The sequence below is a fragment of the Sorex fumeus genome, unplaced genomic scaffold, assembly GCF_029834395.1.
Source record: "Sorex fumeus unplaced genomic scaffold, SorFum_2.1 ptg000007l, whole genome shotgun sequence".
Taxonomy (NCBI): domain Eukaryota; kingdom Metazoa; phylum Chordata; class Mammalia; order Eulipotyphla; family Soricidae; genus Sorex; species Sorex fumeus.
The window spans coordinates 36,324,385-36,342,143 of NW_026606064.1; the positions used below are offsets into that span (position 1 = coordinate 36,324,385).

Genomic DNA, 17,759 nt, shown 5'->3' on the forward strand with positions numbered 1-17,759 from the left:
TTCTAAAGATAAGGTTTCTAACGTAAAGTGATATAGGTTATAAGTTCTTTAATTGTATTGTAAACCTTCTGAATATCTAAAAAATAATGTAATGTTTTTGAAAGAGTACTGCAGAGTATAGTTTAGTCATGATAAATGAGATAATGATTAGCAACTTCTTTTTAAATTTCTTGGTAGATCAAGCTGTATTAAGAAAACTGTGAGCAAACTGTATTGTTATAAGAAATTCTTTAAATTTTCTGCAGAATTCTTCTAGTATCCAGACTCCTGTTACAGTTCTCTTATATAATTGGAAATCAAGATTTTCAACATGGATCTAAATGAGTAGCACTGTAGCACCGTCCTCCCGTTGTTCATCGATTTGCTTGAGTAGGCACCAGTAGGTTGGGATATTTGCTTTTCTCCCCTCCCTGCTGTGAAGTATTAAGGCATTATGTCTATTTGCATAGACACAGACAAAGGCCTTTTCTCTCTGCAATAGGGTCTATCCCTGGTTCAGACAGGAAAACCAGCTATGGGACCCCAAAAGCCTTCTTCCAGGGAAAGAGTCAGGGGACTGGTCTAAGTGATGGGAGCAGGCATTTAACAGTTACTGTTTCAAGTACCCTACAAACCTCAGGGAGACCCTAAAGGCAGACCCACTTAAGGAAGGAATGGATATCATCTATGCCATGGAAAATGAGAAAGCTGGAAATCTGCAATGATTGACTCAGCCTGGGCCCGCCTTCAGTGTCCAAAACTGGAGATGAGATCTCTCACAGCTCTGAAGAAGGGATGGGGTGGATTCCTGACTGCTAGGACACTCCTACCGAGGGCAGGAGGTCAGAGAACACATCCAGTTCAATCTGAGGGCTCTAACTCTAGTTCATCATGGGGCCCCGATCTTCACATCTGATGGCCGAGCCTGAAGTAGCCCTGACGTGAGGTAAAACATTAAACGCCGTTATTGGCAATTCTCCTGCTCTGTCTTTGACCAATCCCCCGGACTTTTCACTGAGTATCGGGGTAGCCCACATGGAGAGTTCTTCTACCTTGCTGTGCTTATGCAGAAGAACGAGCCAGGTTTGTTAAGCCATCTGGCAAATTTAAGATGAAGGAGGAGAGAGAACTATGTTTCTGTAACTTGCTTTCTATAAGAATCAGATTCTAGTTCTACAAAGGTGATTGAATAATTGGGTAATTTAGTAAGTAATTTGTCTAGTCTATAAAGAAACTTAATATTGAACATGCTTCCACCAGTTTGGCCAGAAATGCTGAAGGCAGAGCTTTACCAGGGGTAAACTTAGCCCAACGGGCAGGATCAATTGCTTTCCCCCAGCCTGTCAATTGGCTAAAGTACTGAGAGTGGACATATAAACTGGTTCTAAGTATTCATTCTTTGTTAATAAAGGTAAAGGTAAAGGCCCTCCCATTGATCGTCGATTTGCTCGAGCGGGCCCAGTAACGTCTCCATTGGAGACTTTGTTGTTACTGTGTTTGGCATATAAAAAAGAGAAAACAGAGATTTTAAACAGCTCTCAATTCTTGTTCCACCATGAGATTAATACCCTATTAGAGAATATTTCCTCTAAGCCAGGACACTCTGCAGAAGAGGAAGAATGGGCATTGGAATGAGGTGTCTAAAGGGAAGTTGAAAATTACTGACACCTGGGGGGGATGAGGGGTGGAAGGGATATTGGGACCCGTGGTGGTGGACAAAGGGCACTGGTGGAGGGTTGGTTGTTTGACAATTGTACAATTGAAACCCAAGCAGAAATATTTGTAAATCTACAATTGTACCTCATGGTGTTTCACTAACAAAAACTTTTTAAAAATGTAAATGATGGAGAATGGGCACTGGTGGAGGGATGGATACTGGATCATTGTATAACTGAGACCCAAGCACAAAAATTTGTAAGTCTACAACTGTACCTCATGGTGTTTCACTAATAAAAATTAAAAAAAAAGAAAATTACTAACACCTGAACCAATTCAGTGAAATATTTGCGAAAGGGATCAACAGGGCAGTAAGAAGGAAGTAATTCAGAACCGTGCTTTCTATGCTATTGATGATTGGTTTTTGTACCCTGATCATTTGAGCATTTGTCATTTGTTTTCTGCCTCGAAGGTTTGGTCATTTCAAAGTAGCATTCTTTAGCCTAACTGTTCTAATCTTTCAAATTCATTGCTTGGGGCTCATTAAAAACTAAGGTAACTTGGGGCTGGAGCAATGGCACAGCGGGTAGGGTGTTTGCCTTGCACGTGGCTGACCCGGGTTCGATTTCCAGCATCCCATATGGTCCCCTGAGCACCGCCAGGGGTAATTCCTGAGCGCAGAGCCAGGAATAACCCCTGTGCATCGCCGGGTGTGACGCAAAAAGAAAAAAAAAAACTAAGGTAACCTGAGTTTCACCCCATGTGCAGGCAGGGTCAGAGTCCCTGTGTCAGCATGAAAGGGCTCCAGAAAATGAAACGTTGACCATTTCCCTTTTAAGGATTAAAGGTGGTGAAATCTCTAGGGGAATATGATGTAAGTAGATAAATTAAGGAAGTTTCCCCCTTGAAAAATCACAATTTTTCTGAGTGCAAACCCCCTTTATGGAGGAACTCAGTTCCTTTTGAAACTCTTTTGGGTCAAATGCCACTATTCCAATTTTGCCTTGAAAAGGAAGTGTAGGCCAGAATGTATGAACTCTCTCTTCTCCAGTCATTAGTGGTCTTTATAAGTACCAAGGCCTTGCTCCATGTGGTGCTTGGAGCACACTTCCAGAGTGAACTCTTCATCCACTCCTCAACTAAGGGAGGAAAATATATGACATTTATATGTCTTTAGACATATTTTTAATTGCCCTACTTTGGTGATCCTGCCAAATTTCACATCCATCAAAAATGTATAAGTATGTATCATCCCACACTGTCACCACAGCTGATGAAGAAATGTTTTGAACTCTTAATCTTCGGGGGGGGGGGGAATACAATTCTGAGTAATTTTAATTTGCATTTAAGTCATTGAAAACTGTGATTTTGCATCATTTATGGTTGTCCATACTTGGTTTATTTTGCCAACTATTTTTTACTTGAAATTATTGGCACATTATTCACAAATAAATTTAATTCCCAACCACCTGGAAAATTCTAAATTTCCTGCTATACCCTAAAATCTTCCATGTGAAGAAAACTGATTCCCAGATTCAATTGATAAATCAAAAGAAACATACATGTTCTTCAAATCAGAAATCATAGCAAAAGAATTTAGATGCAAAAGTGAACAAACTGCTGCTCTGGAAATAGAATCAATAGATCATATATAAGTTGAACTATTTCTGTAAATAATTGTAAGGAAAAATAAAAACTACACAACTTATTGCCTTGATAGCACAAAATTTAAAGGAGCCAGTAGAGAATGAGACTCAGGTGAGGAAAGTGCATTTTAAACCTAATAATACAACTTCACAGAGCCAACTTGAATTGCTTTCTGTTGTTGCCCAGGCACACGACTGTCAGTGCGACAATCCACAAGTAATATTTGCAAGGAAGAATACCATATAGGTGTGGAAATGCACAAACTGAAATAGAGGTTTTATCAGATCTAATGTTGAGAGACACCCCCAGAGAGGCAATGACACCAAAGACTTTGTGCTCTCATTTAACAGCAGGTCTCTGAACAGGAACCCACAGAAGCTCCTTGTAACCTTGATAAGCCTCCTTCTCACCAACTCCCACTCTAAGGTGTCTTCTGTGCGGCAGAGAAGGATTCAAAACGAAGGTGAATCTCTATAGACTCTTCCTGTCAACAGGAGTCAGCTTGTTACCCAAAGGAAGATGGAAAGCAGGTAATTTTAACAAGCTTATTTCCAAAGCACTGCTTTGTTTTTGTCCTAAGTCACATCCATGAACTTCAAACTTGAAGCCACATGAGTACGGTAAGAAAGGACAGAGAGTCAGAGGCCAGGGAGAAAGGACAGCAGTTAGTGTGTCTGCCTTGCTCACTGCCTACCTATGTCACTACAAACTCATAGCCTGGCATTTAAGTCATTGCAAACTGTGATTTTGCATCATTTGGCAGTGAGAAGGCATTTCAAGTTGCTCTCCTTACAATTTATTCACGTCTTTTTTCTCTGGATGCATCAGAGTCATGGGAAATGAGAATCCATCTGTGAGACAGACATATTTTTCCTGGATGCATAATCTATGGAGAATATGCAAATAGGATTTGGTGATAAAGGCAGAATATTCTATCTTCTGCATTGTGCTTGTCAAATGGTAGTTTCTCGGATTTCTCTGGGTGATGGATCACTTATTCACCACATTCCATATAATTGTTTGCTTTATTTTTTTGGTTGTAATATCTCCACCTGTATAATTTCTTTTGAATGATTTACCATTTCTCATTTCTTACCATTACAAAAATCATAACCAGTACGATCTGACTTTTATTAGAAAATATTGTGGTAAGCAAATATTTATAATTAGTTTGTGTTCGTGATTTTGATTTTTGAAGAAAGAATAACAAATGTGGTTTAAATTAACTACAATAGCTAAAACTGACTTAAGTCTTGAGAACTAATGCTTCTCCCTTTTGGGGTATTCCAAATTTAAAAAATAAATTAAAAAGTTAGAGAATTTTATTAACACCGTGTGGTCTTCTGTGACATGTAGCAACCAGCTATGGGAAGAAAAGAAAGGAAGAATGCAAGGAGTCAGTGCCTTACCTCTGCCGTTCTCAAATCGGGTGCCTAGTGTTGAGAGGGCCCGGTTGCTTGGTACCATGGAGAATCAGGCAGTCCTGTTCCCACACCCTCAGTAGTCTTTCTGAGGAGAATCTATAACACTGATTCCTTCTCAGAAACTACCTCTTCAGAGACTTTTTTATGAAAGCTCCTCTCATTATAAATGATGTGCCAGAAAACCTGGAATTCCTTAGGTGTGACTCCTGAACCAGGGCCTATGTTGATCTACCCAGATCCCAACTCGTTTATTCTCCATAATTTGTCTTCTTCTGTGTTTGTAAGGCTATTACAATTTATAGTCAAAGTGAATAGTGCTACATGATATTATAAAAATGAGCATATTGTAAGCCACAACAAAATGAAGAAGCTTTGAGTTTCTAAGGTTTTTGTCAAAAGGCAAAAAAGACAAGCACTTATCACAACGGAAATTTTTGTTCAATGATATGAATAGGACATGGGCTCTGATAGATGGAAATAGGTTTGCATTTTACCTCCTCTGTCTGTCCACCAAGACTGCAAGACCCAAGACCTATTTGATGGTTTATTCATTATATCTAGGAAAATGCGTCTTCTTTTCACTGCTGGGGTAGGGAAGAAGAGTGTCTTCCTACCATTTGAGTCTTCTGCTTCGTAGAACAAAGGTTGTATTTCCTAGTAGTAAGGGACATTTGAAATTATATAACCCAGGCTGTGCAAAAAATACCAAATCAAAATATTCCTCCTGGGATCTGTAGAAGAGTTACTGGCATCATTCTCTCACTTCTCTTTAAGTAGAAATTCATTTTACAAGTGGACCTGTAGATTTGGTAAAGGAAAAGAAATTGACTCAGATCTGGATATTCAGAACACATTATAACAATTGTATGCATGGAATCAGGTACCTACCACTCAAACCCTTTGTCTTCCATTTTCTTTACTCTATATAAAAATGATAGTATTAGCATTTTCATTCTTTTTACATTAGGTTTGAATGATGTCAATTACTTATGTATAAAATTTAAGGATTAATTTTATACCTTTACATAGGACACTCACTCGCCACATCCACCTGCTGGATCTCAGTGTCATCCCTTGATCAAAAAGGCCCTCTGCTCAGCTCTCCTCAGAGTCACCAGTTTTGTTTTGTTAACTCAATTTTTTCTTAAGAAGACCCAGAAGGAGGTTTTTTCCTGAATAGCACTAAGCCAGAAGCTCTTCTTGATTTGCCAACTTTCCAAGCTTAAGTTCAAATGAGCATTTGTGCTTAAATCGCAAGTCACTCTGGTAAAATGCACTTGACCAATAACCAATCTTCATGGTTCCCAATGATAGTACACAGTAGCTATCTGCTTTCCATGAGTCCAACCTAGGTTTCATCCCCAGCATCCCATATGGTCCTCCGAGCATGTCGAGGAGTAATTTCTGTATAAATTGCCAGGAGTAACCCCTGAGAATCACCTGGTGTACCACAACTTTAAAAAAAAACCTAAAAATCAATATCCCACCCCATTCTTCAAAGAATTATCTATAGAATTGCATACTAAAATATTGAAAATATTATCTCTATTCTGTGCTTTCATAAGTAATAGATTAAATAAATAATGAAGTCTCTCATTCAGCCCCACAGCTGACTCTCTTCCATTGCATGAATGCCTTTTTCCATAGTAAAATATTAAAATTTCATTAAGTTTTTATTTATTATGATAAAGAATATCCTTTATTATTAGCAAGTGCCTACTAGATTATCTTGTCTTTTAATCTCACAGAAGACAAAACTGGTCATTGTGCATGTTTAATAAATACTCTCAGACACAAATCTTTACAAATAAAGATGAGTAAAGATACTTCTTCACATATCTGTTTTTTAATATTTTTTCTTTCATTTCTTTTTCATATTTTATTTTTTATTTTTTAGAGAATTACAAAGTTATTTATGATTAGATTTCTGTTATACAGTATTCCAACACCAATCACTTCACCAGTGTACTTTTCCCACCACCAATGGTCTCAGTTTCCTTCCCACCCCTTTCCCCAATTTTTCATCCATTCTTCTCTCTCTTTCTCTCTGTCTCGGTCTCTGTCTCTCTCTTTCCTTTTTGGCATTGTGGTTTGCAATATTGATACTGAAAGGTTATGAAGAATATCCCTTACCTACTTTTAACCATCCAATCTTGCCAATCTTGTCCAGCATGATCATTCCCAGCTATAATTTTCATAGTAGCCTCTTCTCTTACCTACCCTCATCTCTACACACACACTTGTGGTTAGTTCCAACCATCCATCACTCATTTTTTATCCATATCCTAATGACCCACTGTGACCCTGACAAATGGAGGCATTGGGATACATTAATGAACATGAATAAGAGATCGCTGTTTTCAGAGAGCTGACATATGGGCCTAATAGACCTTCTACTTCAGAGTCTTATTACTTCATATCCTGGGATCCTATTTTCTGTGAGTGGGTCATGTTCAGTCATTGAGAAATCATATAGTTCGTGCCTCTGAAGAAAAGAAATCCCAGAGAAGAAGGAGGTGGCTTCAGAGTCCCATTGCCACCATGACATCCTGCCCAGAAAACTCCCCTCCAGACACTGTGTGACGGGACATGGCCTAGGAAACTGGTGGGAAAATTAGAACCTGAGAACATTACATGTTTGTGAAAAGTTGCGATTCATAGAGAAATCTCAGGCTTTTCAGAAAGATCAGGCAGAGTCTAAATATAGCATGTCAAAACTGTGTGGCCTGCTTAAACTGTCTAAGTTGCTTGTCTCTGGTCTCAGATACCTGTATGGTCATGGGGATCTATGATCATACTGAAAATTCTTTCTCATTTGTGTTTTCAGGAACACCAGCAGAGAGTATCTGAGCATGAATGCAACTGTCACACCTTGGGTGAATGAAAACATATGGCAGGATCTAATTGACTGGATGAACTTTTATAGACAAATGGAAATGCCTTTGCTGATCTCAGCCGTTGTGGAACTCTCTATTTCCCTTGTGGGGCTGGCAGGAAATGCTGTGGTGTTCTGGCTCCTGGCTTTCTGCATGCAGAGGAATGCTTTCTCCGTCTATATCCTCAACTTGGCAGGAGCTGATTTTGTCTGTCTATGCACCCACATGGTATCCTCCATAATGGATTTTTTCAAATATAGCAAACTAGTATACAGCACCAACCTGTTACGAGTTTTTATGGTAGGATATGTCTTTCCCTATGTTGCAAGCCTGAGCATTCTCACTGCCATCAGCACTGAGCGCTGCCTGTGTGTCCTAAAGCCCATCTGGTTTCGTTGCCAACGCCCAAAACATATGTCATCTGTCATATGTGCCCTGCTCTGGGCCCTGTCCCTGCTCCTGACCATCCTGAAAATGGCATTCTGTGGCTTATTGTCTTATCCTTTTGATGAATATTTGTGTAGACTGATTGATTTCAGCATTGCAACATTGTTGACTTTCTGCTTTACGCTTCTTTTCGGGTGCAACCTGGTTCTGCTGATCAGATTGTTGTGTGGCTCCCAGAAGATGAAGCTGACCAGGCTGTATGTGACCATCGGGTTAAATGTGCTGGTCTTCCTGCTCTGTGGCCTGCCATGGGGAATCAGTTATTTTCTCATATGCAGGATGCCAACTTTGTCTTACAAGGACAACTTTAAATTACTTGTAGCAACTAATGTATTAACCTCTGTCAACAGCTGTGCCAATCCCATCATTTACTTCTTTGTTGGCTCTTATAGACAGCAGCAAAGACAGCAAAGAAGGAGCCTCAAATTAATTCTGCAGAGAGCTTTGCAGGATGTTCCCGAGGAGGATGGAAATCAAGGCAGCAATCCTCAGCAGACTTGGAAGATGTCAGGAAATATTCATGTGGCCTAACTCAATCAAAATGTAGACAGTATTCAGAAATTTTATCATTGCCTTTCAGATACCACATTCTCACTCTTTAAAGTTGAATATTATAACTGAACCATCATTTATTTTCATGGTCTATATCTATGCACATATACATATAGGTAAAAGTCTATTTTTGTATAGTGTTCACACAGAATAAATTTGCTATTAACATTAATCTTTGAGTGTTTTCAGGATATGTTTGTATTTATCACATATAATAATCCAAAGGTAAATCTGGATATTATGGAAGAAGTTGCATGTGAAACTCTAGGAAAAATTTCCAATGCGTTTTCTAGTGGGGTGGTTCTATATCTGTTTTATACATCTCTGTGTGCTGTAGGTGATCTGGACTTACTTTTTTTTATTTAGACTCACTTAAAAATGTTTTTATTATTATTTTTTCAAATTTTATAGAATCGTTGTGAGATAGTTACAAGCTTTCATGTTTGGATTGCAATCAAACATTAATCAAACACCCATTCCTCCACCAGTGCACTTCCCACCACCAATCTCCCGAGTATACCCCCTTACCCACCCTCCCCTGCCTCTTTGGCAGATAATATTACCCATGCCCTCTCTCTACTTTGGAGCATTATGGTTTGCAATACAGGCACTAAGAGGTTATCATGTTTGGTCCATTATCTACTTTCAGCACACATCTCCCATCTCTACTGACTCCTCTAGCCATCAATTTCTTAGTGATCCCTTCTCTATTCCAGCTGCTTTCTCCCCTCCATTCATTAGTCAGGCTTCTAGCTAAGGAGCAATCCTCCTGGCCCTTGTATATACTGTCCTTTTGTGTCAGTCTCATGCTATGTTCTTCTATACTCCACAAATGAGTGCATGATTGTTTTAAAAATATAGTGGTATTTTTAATTATTTGGGCTAGAGCCATAGCACAGTAGTAGGGCGTTTGCCTTGCACATGGCCAGCCTGGCCGACCTGAGTTTGATTCCTCCGCCCCTCTCCAGAGCCTGGCTAGCCACTGAGAGTATCTCGCTCGCACGGCAAAGCCTGGCAAGCTACCCGTGACGTATTCGATATGCCAAACACAGTAACAACAAGTCTCACAATGGAAGACCTTACTGGTGCTTGCTCGAGCAAATTGATGAACAACGGGAGGACAGTGCTACAGTGCTTATAATTATTTATAAATATTTATTTTTTAATTATTTTAGGTTCATAATTTAAACTTGTAAGAAAGAATAGAAACTGTGTTTTAAATGAACCATGGGAACTAAAAATGACCTGAGTCTTGAAAACCATGCCTCTCCCATTTTTGTGTATCCCCCTTTAAACAAATAGTATTAACACTGTGTGTCCCTCTGTGACATTTAGCAATCAGCCAGGGGAAGAAACGAAAGGCAGAATGCAAGGAGTTGGTGCCTTATTTCTGCCCTCCTCAAAGCAGGTGCCCAGTGATGACAGGGCCATTTCTTGTTACCATCCAGAATCAGGCAGCCCTGTTTCCACACCCTCGATAATATTTGAGGAGAATAGAATTAGTGGGGAACTGCAGGCTCTAAAACTCTGATTCTGCCTCAGGAACAACCCCATTTAAAAACGTTTGAAGGAAAATCCTCTCATTATTAATGAGATGCCAGAAAATCTGGAATTCCTTAGGTGTGACTCCTGTACAAGGGTCTATGTTTACCTATCCATATCCTAAGTCATTTATTCTCCTCAATTTTTCTTCTTCTATGTTAATAAGACTATTACAACAAATAGTCAAAGTGAATAGTACTACATGAGATTATAATAATGAGCATTATTATAAACCACAACAAACATGGTGAAAGTTGAGGGTTTTTTTCAAGAGACGAAAAAAGACAAGCCTCGCCCCGAGACAGCCGGTTTTCAACCCCTGAGCCGCGTGGGACGGGCACAGAGGCCCAGCTCTGGGCAACAAAGCTGAACGGCTCCAATTCCAACAGGTACAGCCCGCCCCCAAGGGCCTGGGTTCCTCTCTGGGCACGCGCAGCTAGAAACAGCCCCGAGACAGCCGGTTTTCAACCCCTGAGCCGCGTGGGACGGGCACAGAGGCCCAGCTCTGGGCAACAAAGCTGAACGGCCCCAATTCCAACAGGTACAGCCCGCCCCCAAGGGCCTGGGTTCCTCTCTGGGCACGCGCAGCTAGAAACAGCCCCGAGACAGCCGGTTTTCAACCCCTGAGCCGCGTGGGACGGGCACAGAGGCCCAGCTCTGGGCAACAAAGCTGAACGGCTCCAATTCCAACAGGTACAGCCCGCCCCCAAGGGCCTGGGTTCCTCTCTGGGCACGCGCAGCTAGAAACAGCCCCGAGACAGCCGGTTTTCAACCCCTGAGCCGCGTGGGACGGGCACAGAGGCCCAGCTCTGGGCAACAAAGCTGAACGGCTCCAATTCCAACAGGTACAGCCCGCCCCCAAGGGCCTGGGTTCCTCTCTGGGCACGCGCAGCTAGAAACAGCCCCGAGACAGCCGGTTTTCAACCCCTGAGCCGCGTGGGACGGGCACAGAGGCCCAGCTCTGGGCAACAAAGCTGAACGGCTCCAATTCCAACAGGTACAGCCCGCCCCCAAGGGCCTGGGTTCCTCTCTGGGCACGCGCAGCTAGAAACAGCCCCGAGACAGCCGGTTTTCAACCCCTGAGCCGCGTGGGACGGGCACAGAGGCCCAGCTCTGGGCAACAAAGCTGAACGGCCCCAATTCCAACAGGTACAGCCCGCCCCCAAGGGCCTGGGTTCCTCTCTGGGCACGCGCAGCTAGAAACAGCCCCGAGACAGCCGGTTTTCAACCCCTGAGCCGCGTGGGACGGGCACAGAGGCCCAGCTCTGGGCAACAAAGCTGAACGGCTCCAATTCCAACAGGTACAGCCCGCCCCCAAGGGCCTGGGTTCCTCTCTGGGCACGCGCAGCTAGAAACAGCCCCGAGACAGCCGGTTTTCAACCCCTGAGCCGCGTGGGACGGGCACAGAGGCCCAGCTCTGGGCAACAAAGCTGAACGGCTCCAATTCCAACAGGTACAGCCCGCCCCCAAGGGCCTGGGTTCCTCTCTGGGCACGCGCAGCTAGAAACAGCCCCGAGACAGCCGGTTTTCAACCCCTGAGCCGCGTGGGACGGGCACAGAGGCCCAGCTCTGGGCAACAAAGCTGAACGGCTCCAATTCCAACAGGTACAGCCTGCCCCCAAGGGCCTGGGTTCCTCTCTGGGCACGCGCAGCTAGAAACAGCCCCGAGACAGCCGGTTTTCAACCCCTGAGCCGCGTGGGACGGGCACAGAGGCCCAGCTCTGGGCAACAAAGCTGAACGGCTCCAATTCCAACAGGTACAGCCCGCCCCCAAGGGCCTGGGTTCCTCTCTGGGCACGCGCAGCTAGAAACAGCCCCGAGACAGCCGGTTTTCAACCCCTGAGCCGCGTGGGACGGGCACAGAGGCCCAGCTCTGGGCAACAAAGCTGAACGGCTCCAATTCCAACAGGTACAGCCCGCCCCCAAGGGCCTGGGTTCCTCTCTGGGCACGCGCAGCTAGAAACAGCCCCGAGACAGCCGGTTTTCAACCCCTGAGCCGCGTGGGACGGGCACAGAGGCCCAGCTCTGGGCAACAAAGCTGAACGGCTCCAATTCCAACAGGTACAGCCCGCCCCCAAGGGCCTGGGTTCCTCTCTGGGCACGCGCAGCTAGAAACAGCCCCGAGACAGCCGGTTTTCAACCCCTGAGCCGCGTGGGACGGGCACAGAGGCCCAGCTCTGGGCAACAAAGCTGAACGGCTCCAATTCCAACAGGTACAGCCCGCCCCCAAGGGCCTGGGTTCCTCTCTGGGCACGCGCAGCTAGAAACAGCCCCGAGACAGCCGGTTTTCAACCCCTGAGCCGCGTGGGACGGGCACAGAGGCCCAGCTCTGGGCAACAAAGCTGAACGGCTCCAATTCCAACAGGTACAGCCCGCCCCCAAGGGCCTGGGTTCCTCTCTGGGCACGCGCAGCTAGAAACAGCCCCGAGACAGCCGGTTTTCAACCCCGGAGCCGCGTGGGACGGGGACAGAGGCCCAGCTCTGGGCAACAAAGCTGAACGGCTCCAATTCCAACAGGTACAGCCCGCCCCCAAGGGCCTGGGTTCCTCTCTGGGCACGCGCAGCTAGAAACAGCCCCGAGACAGCCGGTTTTCAACCCCTGAGCCGCGTGGGACGGGCACAGAGGCCCAGCTCTGGGCAACAAAGCTGAACGGCTCCAATTCCAACAGGTACAGCCCGCCCCCAAGGGCCTGGGTTCCTCTCTGGGCACGCGCAGCTAGAAACAGCCCCGAGACAGCCGGTTTTCAACCCCTGAGCCGCGTGGGACGGGCACAGAGGCCCAGCTCTGGGCAACAAAGCTGAACGGCTCCAATTCCAACAGGTACAGCCCGCCCCCAAGGGCCTGGGTTCCTCTCTGGGCACGCGCAGCTAGAAACAGCCCCGAGACAGCCGGTTTTCAACCCCTGAGCCGCGTGGGACGGGCACAGAGGCCCAGCTCTGGGCAACAAAGCTGAACGGCTCCAATTCCAACAGGTACAGCCTGCCCCCAAGGGCCTGGGTTCCTCTCTGGGCACGCGCAGCTAGAAACAGCCCCGAGACAGCCGGTTTTCAACCCCTGAGCCGCGTGGGACGGGCACAGAGGCCCAGCTCTGGGCAACAAAGCTGAACGGCTCCAATTCCAACAGGTACAGCCCGCCCCCAAGGGCCTGGGTTCCTCTCTGGGCACGCGCAGCTAGAAACAGCCCCGAGACAGCCGGTTTTCAACCCCTGAGCCGCGTGGGACGGGCACAGAGGCCCAGCTCTGGGCAACAAAGCTGAACGGCTCCAATTCCAACAGGTACAGCCCGCCCCCAAGGGCCTGGGTTCCTCTCTGGGCACGCGCAGCTAGAAACAGCCCCGAGACAGCCGGTTTTCAACCCCTGAGCCGCGTGGGACGGGCACAGAGGCCCAGCTCTGGGCAACAAAGCTGAACGGCTCCAATTCCAACAGGTACAGCCCGCCCCCAAGGGCCTGGGTTCCTCTCTGGGCACGCGCAGCTAGAAACAGCCCCGAGACAGCCGGTTTTCAACCCCTGAGCCGCGTGGGACGGGCACAGAGGCCCAGCTCTGGGCAACAAAGCTGAACGGCTCCAATTCCAACAGGTACAGCCCGCCCCCAAGGGCCTGGGTTCCTCTCTGGGCACGCGCAGCTAGAAACAGCCCCGAGACAGCCGGTTTTCAACCCCTGAGCCGCGTGGGACGGGCACAGAGGCCCAGCTCTGGGCAACAAAGCTGAACGGCTCCAATTCCAACAGGTACAGCCTGCCCCCAAGGGCCTGGGTTCCTCTCTGGGCACGCGCAGCTAGAAACAGCCCCGAGACAGCCGGTTTTCAACCCCTGAGCCGCGTGGGACGGGCACAGAGGCCCAGCTCTGGGCAACAAAGCTGAACGGCTCCAATTCCAACAGGTACAGCCCGCCCCCAAGGGCCTGGGTTCCTCTCTGGGCACGCGCAGCTAGAAACAGCCCCGAGACAGCCGGTTTTCAACCCCTGAGCCGCGTGGGACGGGCACAGAGGCCCAGCTCTGGGCAACAAAGCTGAACGGCTCCAATTCCAACAGGTACAGCCCGCCCCCAAGGGCCTGGGTTCCTCTCTGGGCACGCGCAGCTAGAAACAGCCCCGAGACAGCCGGTTTTCAACCCCTGAGCCGCGTGGGACGGGCACAGAGGCCCAGCTCTGGGCAACAAAGCTGAACGGCTCCAATTCCAACAGGTACAGCCCGCCCCCAAGGGCCTGGGTTCCTCTCTGGGCACGCGCAGCTAGAAACAGCCCCGAGACAGCCGGTTTTCAACCCCTGAGCCGCGTGGGACGGGCACAGAGGCCCAGCTCTGGGCAACAAAGCTGAACGGCTCCAATTCCAACAGGTACAGCCCGCCCCCAAGGGCCTGGGTTCCTCTCTGGGCACGCGCAGCTAGAAACAGCCCCGAGACAGCCGGTTTTCAACCCCTGAGCCGCGTGGGACGGGCACAGAGGCCCAGCTCTGGGCAACAAAGCTGAACGGCTCCAATTCCAACAGGTACAGCCCGCCCCCAAGGGCCTGGGTTCCTCTCTGGGCACGCGCAGCTAGAAACAGCCCCGAGACAGCCGGTTTTCAACCCCTGAGCCGCGTGGGACGGGGACAGAGGCCCAGCTCTGGGCAACAAAGCTGAACGGCTCCAATTCCAACAGGTACAGCCCGCCCCCAAGGGCCTGGGTTCCTCTCTGGGCACGCGCAGCTAGAAACAGCCCCGAGACAGCCGGTTTTCAACCCCTGAGCCGCGTGGGACGGGCACAGAGGCCCAGCTCTGGGCAACAAAGCTGAACGGCTCCAATTCCAACAGGTACAGCCCGCCCCCAAGGGCCTGGGTTCCTCTCTGGGCACGCGCAGCTAGAAACAGCCCCGAGACAGCCGGTTTTCAACCCCTGAGCCGCGTGGGACGGGCACAGAGGCCCAGCTCTGGGCAACAAAGCTGAACGGCTCCAATTCCAACAGGTACAGCCCGCCCCCAAGGGCCTGGGTTCCTCTCTGGGCACGCGCAGCTAGAAACAGCCCCGAGACAGCCGGTTTTCAACCCCTGAGCCGCGTGGGACGGGCACAGAGGCCCAGCTCTGGGCAACAAAGCTGAACGGCTCCAATTCCAAACAGGAGACATTCCCAACTCCTCGCCCAGTGCCAGGGACTCTTTCCGGAGCCGCGGCCGCTAACGCGGCCGCGAAATATTTTCCCACTACATATGCCATAGGAACCATAAGCTAACTTCTTAGATGGAAACTTCTCTATTTTAGCTCAGCCACTAGAAATACAGTTGCCAATAACTCATAAGCCTATCTTAACTCACACTGCAGATCAAGCAGAATAGTAAAACTGAACGTGAAGGACTAAACCACACCTCTCACAATGGTAAAGCAACGCAAAAGCCCACCAAACATTCATATTGAAGAGTCTAGCCCAGATGACACCAACAGTACTGTAGTGTTAGACAACCTCTCTGACAAGGAATTCAGAAGGGAGCTACTTAGGATGCTTAGGGAATTAAAAGAAACAATGGAAAGCAATGCCAATAGAAGACAAGAGGATCTGAAGGCAGAAATGAGGAAAATGCAATCAGAAATGTCAGACCTGAAAAATCTCGTAGGCGAATTGAAAAGCTCAGTGGAAGGCCTCAGCAGCAGAGTAACAGCGGCTGAGAACAGAATCAGTGAGCTCGAAGATGAAGTTCAGAGACTCTCCCGAAAAGAGCAGAAAATGGAAAAGAGACTCACAATTCGGGAACAGATGGCAAGAGAAGATCGTGATGAAGCCAAGAGGGGTAACATAAGAATTATTGGAGTCCCAGAGGGACAGGAAGAAAACCTCGATGAAGAAGAAACTGTCAAAGACATCATTGCTACAACATTTCCAGAGCTGAAGAAAACTTGTGACCACATTCAGGAGGCCCGAAGGGTACCAGCTAGAAGAAATCCGAATAAAAATACCCCAAGACACATTCTGATCAAAATGACCAAAACCTTAGACAGAGACAAAATTCTGAAAGCAGCAAGATCGAAGAAAGAAATCTCTTACAAAGGAGCATCCTTAAAATTCACAGCTGATTTTTCTGATGAAACCCTCATGGCCCGAAAACAGTGGTGGGACATAGTAAAAAAACTCAATGAAATAAATGCCTCCCCAAAAATACTTTTCCCAGCAAGACTCTCATTCATAATAGAAGGAACAACACACAGTTTCACAGACAAACAACAGCTCAGGAACTTCATAGACTCAAAACCATGGTTACAAGAACAACTAAATGGGCTACTTTAAGGCAAGAAAGGCCCCTCAAATACACCAAATTTTAACATAACAATGGGACAAAATCCCATAACAATAATCTCTCTCAATGTCAATGGGCTAAACGCACCAATTAAAAGACATAGAGTGGCAGGATGGATTAGAAAATTGAACCCAACATTCTGCTGGCTGCAAGAAACGCATCTCAATAGTCAAAGCAAACACAGACTCAGAGTCAAAGGCTGGAAAACAATCCTACAGGCAAACAGCTCCCATAAAAAAGCTGGGGTAGCCATCCTTATATCAGACCACATTGATTTCAGAGTGAGGAAGGTCATAAGAGACAGTGAAGGCCATTACTTATTGATCAGAGGATCTGTACAACAGGAAGAACTTACAATAATAAATGTATATGCACCTAATGAGAGACCAGCAAAGTACTTAAAACAACTACTCATAGATTTGGAAAAAGACATCAATAGCAACACAATACTAGTGGGAGACTTCAACACTGCTTTGTCACCTCTTGATAGATCAACCAGACTCAAGCTTAGCAAGGACATACTTCATTTGAGGGAAACAATGGAAGAAAGGGACTTAGTAGATATATACAGGACACTTCATCCTCAAAAGGCTGAATACACATTCTTCTCAAGCGTACATGGAACATTCTCCAAGATAGACCACATGCTGAGCCACAAAACATGCCTCCATAAAATTAAGAAGGTAGAGATTGTATCAACAATCTTCTCAGACCATAATGCGCTGAACTTAGAAGTAAATCACACACAAAAACAGAAAACTAAATCAAACACCTGGAAATTAAACAGTGCACTATTGAACAACGAGTGGATTAGACAGGAAATCAAAGAGGAAATCAAAAGATTCCTAGAAACGAATGAAAATGAGAACACGAGTTACCAAAACTTATGGGACACAGCAAAGGCTGTGTTAAGAGGAAAGTTTATAGCTCTACAAGCATTCCTCAGGAAGGAGGAGCGAGCATACATAAGTAACCTAACCTCACAGCTTAAGAGCTTGGAGAAGGACCAAAAAAAGGAGCACAACCCGAACAGGAGAAAGGAAATAATAAAACTCAGAGCAGAGATTAACGAGATGGAAACCCAAAAAACAATCCGAAAGATCAATGAAACCAAGAGCTGGTTCTTTGAGAAAATTAACAAATCGATAAGCCTCTAGCAAAACTCACAAAGAAAGGGAGAGAGAAAACCCTAATAAACCGAATCAGAAATGAAAAGGGGGTCATTACAACAGAAACCACAGAAATTCAGAGGATCCTCAGGGAGTACTTTGAGAAGCTTTATGCCACGGAACATCAAAACCTCGAGGAAATGGATAAATTCCTAGACTCCTACAGACTCCCAAGGCTGAACCAAGAAGACCTGGAA

General features: G+C 46.3%; 1 protein-coding gene across 1 annotated transcript; it reads left to right on the forward strand.

The window, feature by feature from the left end:
* Positions 1–3,701: 3,701 nt before the first annotated feature.
* On the forward strand, positions 3,702–8,560 carry LOC130016018 (mas-related G-protein coupled receptor member A6-like). The gene is made up of 2 exons (XM_056106780.1): positions 3,702–3,812; positions 7,534–8,560. The coding sequence occupies exons 1-2, from the start codon at positions 3,802–3,804 to the stop codon at positions 8,558–8,560; spliced, it is 1,038 nt and encodes a 345-aa protein (XP_055962755.1). The 5' UTR covers positions 3,702–3,801.
* The last annotated feature ends 9,199 nt before the right edge of the window (positions 8,561–17,759 follow it).